The sequence below is a fragment of the Hippocampus zosterae genome, chromosome 14 (genome assembly GCF_025434085.1).
Source record: "Hippocampus zosterae strain Florida chromosome 14, ASM2543408v3, whole genome shotgun sequence".
In the NCBI taxonomy this organism is placed as follows: domain Eukaryota; kingdom Metazoa; phylum Chordata; class Actinopteri; order Syngnathiformes; family Syngnathidae; genus Hippocampus; species Hippocampus zosterae.
In genome coordinates this window covers 12863990-12877913 of record NC_067464.1, presented here as the reverse complement: position 1 = coordinate 12877913, position 13924 = coordinate 12863990, and the positions used below count along the sequence as shown (strand labels likewise).

Below are 13924 nucleotides of genomic sequence, written 5' to 3'. Positions count from 1 at the left end.
ATAGGATAATTTGTAACAAAATATAAAATGGTGTATGTTGTTTTCTTTTTTCTTCTTTTTTAACCTTAGTTCTTGTCGTTACAGTGCAAACCAGAATACAAGGTTCCGGGGTTGTATGTCATTGACTCAATTGTGCGGCAGTCACGCCACCAGTTTGGCATGGAAAAGGATGTTTTTGCCCCACGCTTCAGCAAGAATATCATTCCGACGTTCCAGCACCTCTACCGTTGTCCCTCAGATGACAAGGTTTTACCGTTTGCCTTTAGGTTTTTGGTTTTTACTCTCGATGCAATGCAATCTTATTTCGACTTTGATTTTCCTGTTATGTTTTTTTTTTCCAGAGTAAGATAGTGCGGGTCCTGAACCTGTGGCAAAAGAATGCTGTTTTCAAAAGTGACATCATACAGCCGTTGTTGGATATGGCTGCAGGGATTCCTCCTCCAAGCGTTACTCCCGTCATGTCGAGCAGTGCTGCCCCAGTGAACAACACCACACCTGGTCAGTCAGAGAACACAAGCTTGGTGTGAAAGTCTCTTCTGCCTTTATTTGACCTGTTTGTCTGTCTTTTGGCATCAAGGCACTCCAGCCACCCCGGCCACCCCTGCCAATATTGTTCAGGGACTTCCGGACTGGGCTTCCCAGATTACCAACACAGACACTGTGGCAGCTGTGGCACAAATCTTACAAAGTCCTCAGGGGCAGCAGGTTAGAGACGACACCGCTGTAATAGAGTTGAAGGTCTCTTCTAAATGATGAAGAATGTAGAACGTATTACAGATACCATCCAAGTTTAGCTTGTAAATATATTGTGGCCATTCTTCAAAGTATCCAATTTTTTGTTGTTGTTGTTCTTGTTGTTTCTGTTACCAGCTTCAACAGCTCGTACAGAGCCTGCAAATGCAGCAACAAAAGCCTCAGCCTTCCTTGCTCCAGGCTTTGGATGCTGGTCTGGTTGTACAGCTGCAAGCTCTCACCGCTCAACTCACTGCAGCTGCTACTGCCAACAGCCTCAACCCCCTTGAACAGAGAGTCTCCTCGTTTAACAAGGTACTCCCGGCCCCTTCGATGAAAATCTAATTGGAATGATTCCCCCCTTTATTGTTTGAGTTATATTCCCAGGCCACCCACAATAAGTGCAGATCTGGTCTCTCAAGATCTTGTCACACTTTATACCCACACATACACACACACTTTCATCACATTGCGCATATTAAACATACTTTTTAAAGGTATTGTAATCATATTTGAGCAGACCAAAAATTTTGCCTCGCTCCGCCAAGCCAGTTCAAGTGCGTAAGCAAGCCCCTCTGTTTGGTTGTGGCTGGCTGGAATGCGCGCTGCATCTGACACAGTGCTCACAGGTAGCATATAAAAGGCGTATAAAAATAGGACAAATCACAGATTTGCGCCATTTTGCATGATTTCCGTGATACAAAATTTCCCAGATATACTGAACTCACTTAATGCAGGCCATTCTTAGATCCTCCTTTACCCTCCCGTGTGAAAAAAAAGTAAAATACATGAAAAATATACCCTAGAAATGCATAAGTTTTTCTCAGAAAATCCGAGACATACTATACTGAGTGATGACTTTATTTCTTTCTCTTTTTAATGGGACGGTGTAATGCCCCTTTCTTTCTTTATTTATTTACTTTTATTTTTCCAGAAGCTCTTGGGGCAGTTTGACTTTGGGAATGAGTCTGACCGTGGTGAGGAATCTAAGAAGGAAACAACATCCTCTCAAATGTGAGTTTATGGCATTTTATCATATAGAATGATTTTCCTGACTATATTTGACTGTGCCTAATCCAATTTGCTGACCACTTTTGCAGGCCCATGGTGTCTGAACCCATCAACAACTCGTTGTTCCACCAGCTTGCTGAGCAGCTACAGCAACAGAACTTGGAGCAGTTTCAGAAGCAACTGCTGGAGCATCAGCAAAAGGTAGTTACACGCAAAAATGATAGAGGGTGCTGTTGAGTCAATTACATCGTTAGATGACACTAAGAATAGTTAACAGATACGCTGATGATCAATTTCTGTAGTCTATGAGCATAGATGGACAAGACACACTATTTGGACAAGACAACTCTGTTGCTCAGGCTACCAGTCAACCGCAACTTCCTGAACCAGAAAATAAGATGGATGACTCCATAGACAACCAGCAACAGGTAATAAAAGGGCAATCTGACACGTCTACTTGGAAGTTTGAAGTGTATTTGATTTTATATGGATGATTTCCCACTCACATCGGCCACATTTTGGCTCTTTAAGGCAGTGATTCCTAACCACTGTGGTGACATAACTGTGCCATGAGAGGTATTAGAGACTATTTACTACAAATAATGCATGACACATTTATCCTTCCCAATGACACATTGTAACCGGCAAAACATTTAAATGCTCTTCCAAAAATTGGCAGATGTAATTAATATAAATTTGTGAAGAAATTGTAAAATATGTCTTGGCTCATTAAAGGTTGGGAAACATTGCTTTCAGAATACACCGGCCTCTCTCTCTCTCTTTCTCTTTCTCTCTCCCTCTCCCTCTTTATCTCCCTCCTCTCCCACACGCTGCACAATTATTATCATTGGCTAGATTTAGCTGTAGATCAACGCCAACCTCGAAAGGAGCAATGTTGGTTGGACATGTAACACAAGCATGACAAGATCACGCGACTGATATCGTCTCAATTTTGATGATCATATCTTCAATGTTCATATGTCGATACAATAATAGGGGCAACACACAACAAATGCATCAACGTTAACTGAACTGTGTTGAATTGATCCTCAAGGACATGGATCTTGATGAGGGCCCTGATGGAATGGAGGAGGATAACTTTGAAACAGAGGACAAAAAGGCAGTAACAGCTCGCTCCAGAACACGCTCAAGGTCACGTTCTCGGTCAGTCTTGACATTCAAAAAAAAAAAAATGCTGTATGAACATTTTCATTTAATACAATTGTTACTCTTGTAACACAGGATCAACAAAAACAGAAAATATAGTTGAAAACAATCCCATTGCCTATTTTGCTCTGTCCTCCAGGTCTCCCAAAAGAAGAAGGTCCAGGTCCCGCTCTGGCTCTCGGAAGCGTAAGCACCGTAAGCGGTCGCGGTCACGCTCCAGAGATCGTAAGAGGAAGACAACACGTTCATACTCAAGTGAAAGACGTGCCAGAGAACGGGAAAAAGAGCGACAGAAGAAAGGACTGCCCCCTATACGATCCAAGACTTTAAGTGGTAATTAAACCGCATTAATCGTTTAAATGATCGAAATAATTTGGGGTCAACACTAATTGTTACTATTTGTAACCTTTCGATAGTGTGCAGCACGACTCTTTGGGTTGGCCAAGTGGACAAAAAAGCTTCTCAACAAGACCTCACAAACCTCTTTGAAGAGTTTGGCCAAATAGAGTCAATAAATGTAAGCGATCTCCTCGAACTACAGCGTGATGGTGTCATCTGTCACGTGACCCTCGTCCCCCACATTTCACAATTCCATGCACAACATACTATTTGTCCTTTTTATTTTGTTTACAAAATGTAATGTGTGTTAGTTATTGAATGGACATAGGTAGGTTGAAGTCTTGCCATGTCGTCATTTTTAAAATTTTCTATCTATGACCTTTCCTAGATGATCCCACCAAGAGGCTGTGCCTACATCTGTATGGTCCACAGACAGGATGCCTATCGGGCACGTCAGAAGCTCAGCACAAGTTCCTGCAAGATCGGCTCCAAGATCATCAAGGTATACTTTGCTGCCCGTATTCTGTAATTTGATTGAATGCAATGTCATTTTGCCCATGGTTTCTTTGTAATTTAATTCTACATTGACCTCGAACAGCGGAACCTTGCACGGCTTGATGTCTTTTATAGATTGAGTCTTTGAAAGGTACTTTGTTCTCTACCCGCCATCATTGTGCTTTTTAATGCAGATTGCTTGGGCCTTAAACAAAGGAGTGAGACAAGAGTACAAGCAGTTTTGGGATGTGGACCTTGGAGTCACCTACATACCTTGGGAGAAAGTTAAGGTGGATGACTTGGATGACTTTGCCGAAGGAGGAATCATTGATCAAGAGACTGTCAATGAAGGTGAAATTTTATTTTGCATTTGTCATACGGCGATAGAATCGATGGACTCAGATATGAGACTAGTCAGTTATCCACACGCCGTAATACAATAAAACAAGCAATTACCAAAACAAAATACGGTACTTCTAATGGTAATTGAGCATCTTCTTACATAACTGCACCGACGAGTTCACTGTACACTGTTCATAACATTGAATTGTTATGTCAATACAACAAGAACCCACCACTATGATCAAGAATCCAAAAACATGTCAGGCAGTGACACTGGACAGAATGAGAGGAATAATGTACAGTATATGCCCACTGTATGATCAACAAATAATATATATCGTGGATCGCTGCGACTTGCGGATGATAGAGCCCAAATAGCAAAAATCCTGTTAGAATTACTGCTAATTTTAAATGCATTGTGATTTCTGTTACCGTATGTTCCGCACGATAAGGTGCACCTAAAAGCATTATATTTTCTCAAAAGTCAATAGTGCGCCTTATAATCCGACGTGCCTTATGTATGGATCAATATTCTGAGACGTAGTATTTTAAATGTTCTGTGAAGCGCTTTGTTACAGCTGCAGCGGCTGTGAAAGCTCTCTTTAAATTAAGATGCGTTTTATTGTATTGTATTCCCTTTAGCTCCATCGAGTCGATGGATAACACAACCGCGGCCACTATTGTAGCTTGTATTCTATGCGCCTTTTAGTGCGGTGTGGCCTATATATGGGAACGGTTCTAAAATAGACCATTCATTGAAGGTGCGCCTTATAGTGCGGAAAATGTTTTTTACACACACATTAATTTTGTTTAACAACAACCAACCTTTGTTTCTTCAGAGTGGGACACAGCTAAGAATTTGGAAGCAAGCAAAGATGTTTTAAGCCAACCACTAACCAGTGAGACAACAGCACCAACAAAGAGTGAAAGCTACAACCAGCCAGTCACCATGATGCCGGTTCAGGTAATAAAGATGCTGACAATCACAGAACGTATTACGATACCATTTGGTCATTGTTGACATCGTTAAACCCCCCTCCCTCTTGTGGAAGCATCCTCTTTATTCTGTTATTCTCCCACTGTCCACTTTGGTCAGAAGATCTCCAAAAATACTGAATAATACTGAATGAAAATATCAAAGTTTTGGTGGCAATCCAGCTTAAGTAGTCATTTTCTAACTGCTGTTATCTCTCCTACTCAGCTACCGGTGGCCCAGGCTGTTCCTGGTGCAGTAGGCTTGGTGCCTCCTAATTTCCCTGTCAATATGAGCATTCCCCCACCAGGGTATGGGCCGCCACCACCATTCCTAAGGCCCGCCTTCAATGCCTCACAACCCCCTCCAGGTAAATATTTACAAACTCTGCTATTTGAAGAACAGGCATACAGTGAGTGATGTGTTCCAGACACACATACAATACGATGAAAATCTGTGATATTGCAGCCATCTCGTGAACTCTGCGTCCCGCGTCCTTGACGCAGAATTTTCCCACGGGATGCACAGTTCCAAATAATGTGCATTTTTGGGACGCAAGGAAATTTCTCAGTCAAAACAAAAAAAAAAAACTAAGGTAAATCTTTTTTTCCAGCGGCAATCGCAGTTTGACCATGGGCGCCATTGTTGTTTTGATCTTGCGTTAAGTAATCTTGCGTGACGAGATTTCCGTTCTCGCGAGATCAGAATGGCGAGCTTGGCCTTGAAGCAGATGATTGCCAAGTTGTGTAACGTTAAAACAAGTGTTGCGAACAAGTGTTACGAAAGTTTATTGCGGAGATATCACAGATGAAGCAGCTAAAATGGGATGTTTTTTTGCGATGATAAGTTGACTTTGAGAAAGCATTGCATCATTGGAAGCAGAGTAAAGAGAGGAGAATCTATGAACTCAAAGACTGAACAATGGAATGAAATAAGAACCTATTTCTCAGCAAATCTTGTATGCCTGAATTATTAAAATGTTTGCAGCATTTGTTTATAAGAAATAACCCGATTATCAATGTATATTGTTGATTTTTGTGCAATTTAATAAGAAGAGCATTTCAGAATTCGAAATTTGGGACTCTCTAAATGCATAATGGGACGCATACTTTTCTGATCAGCGAGTCCCTGGGACTTTGCAGGGCTCAAACTGTAAAATGATCACTGATATTGAAAGACCATGGTTTTACACCTCCCACATGCTTTAGACCTAATAAAACACACCTTGTCAAGTATTCTTTAGCACCCGTTCTGGCTTTCTCGCTTGAGTAGTTCTGAAAATGCGAGGCAAATTGTGCTGTTTGTTACTCACCGTTGAAGTTTACACATTGACACATTCATCAAAAGACCGTTACGATTCCTATCTTCTCATGCTCTCGTGTGTTGCACAGGTTTTATGCAGGCAGCACAGACTGCAGCCATGGCCGCAGCACCAACTTGTAAGTGTTATTTACGTGGTAGCACTTTCAATGATGCAAGAATGTAACAGTCATTCCGAGCTTTGTTTCTGTGATCCTTCTGCAGCTCTTGTGCCGCCACCAGTAGCAACCAACCAGGACACAGTCAAGGAATCACCATTCAGCTCTATGATCCCAACAACCAGCGCTATGCCTGGTGGCTTCATGTCGTCCGCTATCCCTGGAGCCAGTGTGTTTAATGCGGTGGGAGTTCAAAGTCAGCAGCACTCGAGTGACAAAATGCCACCTTCCGCCAAAGGTTTGGACGGAACAGCGGAGCTCACGCTTCAAGGTGGAGCCACATTAACATATATGATGATCGATGAGTCGACAAGTGTGGAAGGTGACATTAACATGTATCTTTTCTCCTCCCCAGGTATGCATAATGCAGTTCGCAGTGGAATGGGTCTCCTTGGCGTTCACCCTTCAGCCCCCCTTGCCCACCCACTTCACCAGCCTGGAATGGCGGGACAAAGAATGCCTGCAATGCTGCCGCTTGACGTGCGTCCTAACCTCATTCAGCCCGGGGCCACTGCTCGCTTCCCTCTCCTCCTGTCGCAGGGACCTGGCCAGCAGGCTGGTAGCCACCTCGATGGTTCCCTTCAGGCTCAAGCCCATGTCAGGCCTCCATTCTCCCAACTTGACCCCTTTCACAGACCCCCTCCCCAGACAAATGATAATGTCTCCAAGACCGAGGAACCTTCTTCGGGGGCTGATGAGGGCAAAGACCAGGACTATCGCTTCCCCCCAGTGGAGAAGCAGAGTACAGGTCTGCTGAGAACACCTCCGCCAGAGCATCGGGCGCCCCATGGTGGTGCTGGTGGTGCTGGGGGAGGCAGCAGCAGGCCCCCTTTGCTGCAAACACCAGGGACTCAACCAGCCAGAGGCAGTCTGCTTGGACGTCTGCAAGCTCTTGCCGGTTTTACCCCCGATAATCAGTGGAACCAGTCAAGGGGGGATTTTGATGAACGAGACGGCATGGATCGCCCCAACCCGGGGCAGAACTTCCATAATCGCTTTGACAACCGTCCCGGAAACGTAGCTTCCAAAAATGTTGGCGGGCCGCAACAGTGGAACCGCAGCGGTGGCGGGGCAGCCACTTTTGAAAGTGACCTAGATGAACGAAGATCCCAATGGGACAGGCAAAGAGACAGAGACGAGAGAGAGTTTGACTTCCGGAGGGAAATGAACGGGAACCGTCACAATCGGGAGCGGGATAGAGACAGGGAGCGAGGGCGAGACCGTCCTCGTGAGAACGACAAAGACCGCGATAACGACCGAGAGCGGGAACGTGGCAACTGGACACCTGTTCTCCCCCTACCAACTCCTCTTCTTCCGACGCCATCGCTCAACCCCAATCTGAATCAAGGCAAGCTGCTTACCCCGCTCAAATTGAACACGCTCGTTCAGTCACGATTCCAGTCCCCCCTGTTGTCTCAAGCTCAGGCCAAAGCGCCTTTGTTAGGTCAGCATCAACCTCCGCCTCCTGTCCACTCTCCAGAGGCCAGAAAGTCCAGCCAAGCGGCTGAGGTGGGTCCGCGTGGAAACATAGGCCCTTTGCTCGAGACCCCTCAATCCCAATCCCTGACCTCAACCCAGCCCGATAACAAGGCACAGACCCCATTGCCCAGCTCCCAAGTTGAAACCCGGTCATCACCCCAGCCAGAGACCACTCTACTCCCTGAATCGCTAGCGCAAGCCTCGGGCCCGGCCTTTCCCCAGACGACCAAGTCCTCAGACACTCCGAGCCAGGCGTCTCCTGTCGGCTTCACGCAAGCTGTCAGCCCCCCTGAAGAGATGACCTACTCTCTAAGGGCACAGCTCCGCCCACAGGAGGAAACTGAGGAGGTTGTAAAAGAGAAAGCCCCCTCCCCCAAACCCCAGTGGCTCAATGGAGCAGAGATGGACAAAGAAACGGCAGTCGGGCCCACGCCGGATGCCTCTCCCGAGCCCACTGAGTCTGCACTTCCCGAAAGCAAAGCCGAGCAGGAGCAGGCTGCGCCTCCTCAGGGCGTAGACATTGTACAGAGTGAGCCCGTGGAGCAAGCTGCGAGTGAGCCAGTGCTAGTCACTGACACAGACACTGAGGGGACATAATCATCACTCAGTAGGTAACAGATCATTTTGTACAGTTGTCTCTTCTTCTCTGTACTCATGTCAGCAAAGCATCACCACCACACGGGGCACGGCAAATAACGAGTCACAAAATAACATGTACTTAAATAGAGAGCTCCTTAGTGACTGACACAGAGAACCTTATGTTTGTATTTTGTTTCCTCTTTAAGTTGTACTGCCACCACATCCGATTTTATCAATCGAACCTTAGAGAATTTTATCCGATCGACTACCCCAATTTTTGTCGATGAGGTGGGAGATGCGCTTTGACCTTCCTATGGAAGAAAGGATGACATCAGGGCTGTTCAGCAATGGATTGTTGACTGCTCCGCAATGGATACAATTGCACACTACATTTCAAAATTGCAGTTGCGGGCTCATTGCGGACACCTCCTTTTAAAGCGCTGCGGCAAAGTTTTAGTGAATGCTTTTAAGGTATCCTGTGCTTTTTACACACACATCTCCGTCTGACAAAACAATCTGACAATTCCTCTTATTCAAATTGGAACTATTTGAAATAAAACCATGAACTTGTTGTATCCCTAAATCAGTGTACGAGTATGTAATCTGTTTCTGACCATACAATGAAGCTGAGCAAACGATAACACAGCATGGGGAGGAGCAAAGGATAAGAAAATGAACAGAGGGATGTGCTGGATGTCAGGTGCATATTGTTGTAGTGTGAAATAAACAATTGTCTCCTTAAACACATGCTTTAGGACTGCTTTTCTGACCCAGGACCACTGGAAACACTTCTTTACACACGCACACACACACACACAGTGTGCTGTCGCTTCAGACATTTTGATCTAACTTGGAACTGAAAATGCAGCTACACCATCCATCCACAGTGCACTTTGGTGGATGGGAATCACGGGACATAGTTTTGAATTATGGATGACTTCAGCCTGTTTTGTGCTTGGTGACTGCTGCAGATGATTGGATTGTGCCTTTTTTGAACGGACTCTTTTCAATGCTACTGTGCGTTACACACCAAACTGTGCGCGCGCGTGTGCGCACTATGTGAACAGAATTAACACACCCTTCCTGTGTGGTAGCTGGAGAGTTTGTACAGCACTTATCCTAGAAGAGACTCTATATACCTGTTCTGTGCATGCAGCCTTGTAGCCTCCTGTTGTGTTCATTTCATGCTTGTAGTGCTTCTCTGTTCAAGCACATCCCTGGAGATGCTTAGGCTACTGTTCCACAGCAGGAGATGTGATATTAAATAAAAGTTGAAGGTGCATCAGATATTGCTACTTTTTTTTTTTTTTTTTTTTTTTTTTTTTTTACTGTCGTGAGTCTAGATGTTAGGGAGCAGTTTCTTAGCCAAGCCAGCGGAAATTAGCATTGATGGTAATCAATGCTACAAATCTCCCACCAACTGCTACTTTAACACACACGGAGCAGCAAGACATACAAGCAGAGTTTATAACAGTATTCACAAGTAGATATTCCGTGCCTTGTGGGAGTGACTACTATTAAAATGGCAAAATGCGGTAATGTATTATACTTCCGTCCATGTAGCGCTATTAATTTTCCAGTAGATCTCAGTGCTGCACAGCAACTCTAAATTCAGACTTAGCTGTATACTGTAAACACCCCCAAAAAAACGATAGCTTCAAAATCCGTGATGGAGTGGCTATGTGTATTTGCACTATAATACTGCTGTGATCCTCCGTTAACACCCCAAGATAAAAATGAAAATGGCGAGAGAAAAAAAACACCACCACCACCTTGCATAGAAATAGGGGGCGTTCCAATCAATCGGGGTAGTGGGTTTATTTAATTTTCTTTATTAATTTACTGCCTTTTTATGGCTATAAAGCAATCAAATAATCTGGAGGTACACAGAAGGGTGCAACATTATATACTGTATATACGGAGGGAGAGAGAGAGTTTTTTTTCCCCCTTTTGGCAATATTTGTGTCTAGCTAACATGAAGCTAGGAGCATGTAGCAATGATAATGTCTGCAGTGTGGAAATATATTTATGCGGGAAGCAGCGATAGTGCAAACGGCAGAAGGAATAGAGCTTCGACAGAGCTTTTAAACATATTTAACTAATACCCCACCTGAAAAAACGAGCCACCCAAACGGGAATTAAAGGCTTTATACTTGGTTTAAACCAGTGTTCCACAAGCCGTAGAGAGAGAGAGAGAGAGAGACAGAGAGTTTTGTTTGAAATAAGAAAAGAAAAATTTGGAAATTTAGCAAAAACAATTTGGAAGCATGTTTTTTTTTTACATATTGGATCAGGAGTTGGTACTGGCAGATCCTCAAAATCAAGTGACTCGGACTCCAGGGCATAAAAATGTCATAAAACAAATCACGTTGTAGAACACAACATAAATATGCACGCCGTACTTTCACAATCTGAAAATCCTATTTTGGTAGTAATTACAATGACTTACTTGCACAAGTTGTTCATAAGGCATCATTTGTGGGTCAGAGGTTATTTTTCTTGATATGCCTTGCTACTGCAAACCAGTCCAGGGTGCACCCGACGTCTCTGCTAAAGTCAGATGACATACGCTCCAGCTGACCCTCATGAGGATAAACACTATAGAAAATGGATGGATTAACAACAAAAGATCGAAATAAAGCTACATATGCTAGCTGCCTTAATTGCCTTGACTCAGCATGAGCAAGAACTGAGCCAGCTTTTACTAGCACAGAGTAATGGGCCTGCATAGTATTATAAGAAAACACAAAGGGGGTTTATTTTAAATCGCACATAGTGCGAGAGGAAGATTTATTTACAAAGAATTACGGTACTACCCTTAAAGCCACACAAAGTATTTTATGTTCCTAAGCAAATCCGTCATCAACAGGGCCAATTTGTGGGTTTCTTTGTCTGTAAAATACTCCAAAAGCCGAATAAATGAATAGCATCCTAATGCGATTTGTATACATTTGAAAATAGGTTATAGATAATCTGCTCAGGGAGTTGATTTCAGAAAACTTTGATCAGAGATGGCTTTCTGTCTCCCTAAATGTATTTTTTATGCTGATACAAAAATGGACTTTTTTTCCATAGCACATCAGATATTTTGTTGTAAAATTTGACCTTGCACAATATAGACTGTACCATGCGCTGTAATTTACAGCTACAGTACACTGGAGAAAAAAAAGTGTGTTGAATTCCCTCAATGTTATTTTGTCAAGTGACTGCACAAAATAAAATCATCTGGATGCAGAAACATTTGTTAAGTTCTACTTCTAGTTCTACCAGAGGATTTTATCTTGTGCAACCACTTGGCGAAATAAAAAATTGAGTGAATTCAACAAAAACTTCACACTGTCATTTCAGGAAAAAATATCAACCTGTGGCTAAGCCAAATTTTTCATTTTTAAAAATCCCAAAACATATTACTGACTATATTACATACTTTTGTTATGTTATTATATTAATATTCTGAAAACCTGATGTGCTCGAGAGAAAAAAATGGAATTTTCTGCATCAGGGCAAAAAAAAATCACTTACTTGCACCTCTGATTAAAAAGTTGAGTAAAAATGTGTTGATGATGGTGACATTTTTATGTCCTTAGATAATCTTAAAGTCAAATGCAGCAAGCATCCACTGCAGGGTGTAATGATGCTCCGATGCTATCATTAGTGTACATCGCACTCCATAAATAAAGCCGGCGATCATAAGTGGTACGTGGGCAGGTAATTGATGGGAGCCCCCAAGTCATTACGGGAGAAGGAAATGATTCACTGCCTGTTCATGACGAAGTGTTGACACTGATGGTTTTATGGTCGGCTGAGCAAATGAAGTAAGGCAGGAAGTTAGTATGGATGAAGCTCTGGAGTTGACTGATTAGGTTTTAAATACGTCTTGACTTGGTGCATTGTCACAGCAGAGCTGCTGTCGGGGAAATAAAGCCACGGGCCTCTTCCAGAATCTGACCGTTAGAGGTCAGTGTGGTACCATTTAGCAAACTGAGCCGTTCGTTACCTTGAAAGGAATGGCCTCTTCACACAACATCCCTCAGTAAGTAATACGATAAGGAAATAAAAAAGAAAATTGCATCACTGGAATGAATCAGTCATATCTCTTAGGGACTTGGCTGATAAATGGGATGAGCTTCTTTTGGTTGGAAACATTCCGCAGCCTTCTTGTTTTGCTCGCTGCATTCTTAATTGATTCAAGCTTTCGATTAGTTGAGTAACAACAGCCTGCCATGGTTGCAGCAATGCCCATATCATCTTCATTCCCGAGACTGGAGAACAGTCGGGGACGTTTGCGGAACCATCCATCATTCTGTACAAGGGAGGGAGGAATCCCCTATCTCACCTCCAGCAATTATTCATCCGCTGTGGGGGTGTTTAAAACTTCCTGCTGGTTTCAGGGAGCCTCTGCTACCGTGATCAGAACCAGCAGTATTTTCCTAACCTTTACTCAATCAACACACATATTTGACATCGGGCAAATATCACTGCACGCCATCAAACAATCATGTCACGGAAGTGTATACATAGGTTAATTGTCATTGAGCAGAGGCATGTTCTTGCCTGTCACTATATGTCCTTGTCGTAGATTGATAAACAAAGATATCTTACATCCATCCAAATAATGGCAAATGAAGCAGTTTCACAAACAAATATTGTAAAACTATTATTTATATTCAACCGAAGAATGCATATTTATTCACCTAGCTCTGCCAATGCAGGACAGTGAAAGGCTCATCCATTCGCTAGCAGACGTCACATAATTGACCATGCGTAGCTACAACCGGAGATGTGCCATGATGATTTTCTTATGCGCCTTGACCCAGTAAAGGTTCGCAAACACTATTCTGGACCCGCAGGGCTGTCAAAAGTCATTCATCACAGACCACATCATTGTTACGGTTTCCCTTCCAGGGACTGTTATCAAACCATATGGATGGTTTGATAACACCTCTTCATATCATTACATGTAGGCTCGAAATAGGCGGTTTTACATTGCACTTTGCTGTCAACTTTTGTATTTTGCGCCTCAGTAGTACACGTTGAAAATGAGAATCAAATGCCTGACTGTCGAAAGCCCTGATGTGTATTGGGAGCACTTCACTGGAAAGCACCTGGACATGCTTGTCAATAACCAATAGTCAAAGCCTAATTGTCAATTAATCACGGCACAGGAAGAGCACACAGAGGAGAGACAATATTAAGGAATGGTGGAGAACATCAGGGACAGGCATTTAAACTTTATTGACAACAAAGGCAGATTGAAGAGTCTGCAAGTGTTGGGGGGAGTAAGGAAAACACCTTCAATGACATTAATGAAGGTGTCAGTGTCTCTAAT

The 13924-nt window shown here is 43.4% G+C and overlaps 2 protein-coding genes across 3 annotated transcripts in view; both read left to right on the top strand.

Moving 5' to 3' along the window:
• Nucleotides 1-9882, top strand: part of scaf8 (SR-related CTD-associated factor 8) — a 28213-nt gene extending 18331 nt beyond the window's left edge. For both annotated transcript variants that reach the window (XM_052086839.1, XM_052086840.1), the window contains 17 exons: nt 85-246; nt 342-498; nt 578-705; nt 871-1047; nt 1667-1746; nt 1833-1944; nt 2046-2171; nt 2798-2907; nt 3050-3243; nt 3327-3427; nt 3638-3751; nt 3939-4095; nt 4926-5050; nt 5288-5429; nt 6451-6498; nt 6584-6808; nt 6893-9882. In XM_052086839.1, coding sequence (XP_051942799.1) covers nt 85-246; nt 342-498; nt 578-705; nt 871-1047; nt 1667-1746; nt 1833-1944; nt 2046-2171; nt 2798-2907; nt 3050-3243; nt 3327-3427; nt 3638-3751; nt 3939-4095; nt 4926-5050; nt 5288-5429; nt 6451-6498; nt 6584-6808; nt 6893-8613 — 3879 coding nt within the window. In that variant the 3' untranslated portion in view covers nt 8614-9882. The remainder of the gene's footprint in view (nt 1-84; nt 247-341; nt 499-577; nt 706-870; nt 1048-1666; nt 1747-1832; nt 1945-2045; nt 2172-2797; nt 2908-3049; nt 3244-3326; nt 3428-3637; nt 3752-3938; nt 4096-4925; nt 5051-5287; nt 5430-6450; nt 6499-6583; nt 6809-6892) is intronic.
• Nucleotides 8570-13924, top strand: part of tiam2a (TIAM Rac1 associated GEF 2a) — an 88639-nt gene continuing 83284 nt past the window's right edge. Inside the window, exon 1 of the mRNA XM_052086828.1 lies at nt 8570-8627. The gene's annotated coding sequence lies outside the window, so the exon portion shown is untranslated. The remainder of the gene's footprint in view (nt 8628-13924) is intronic.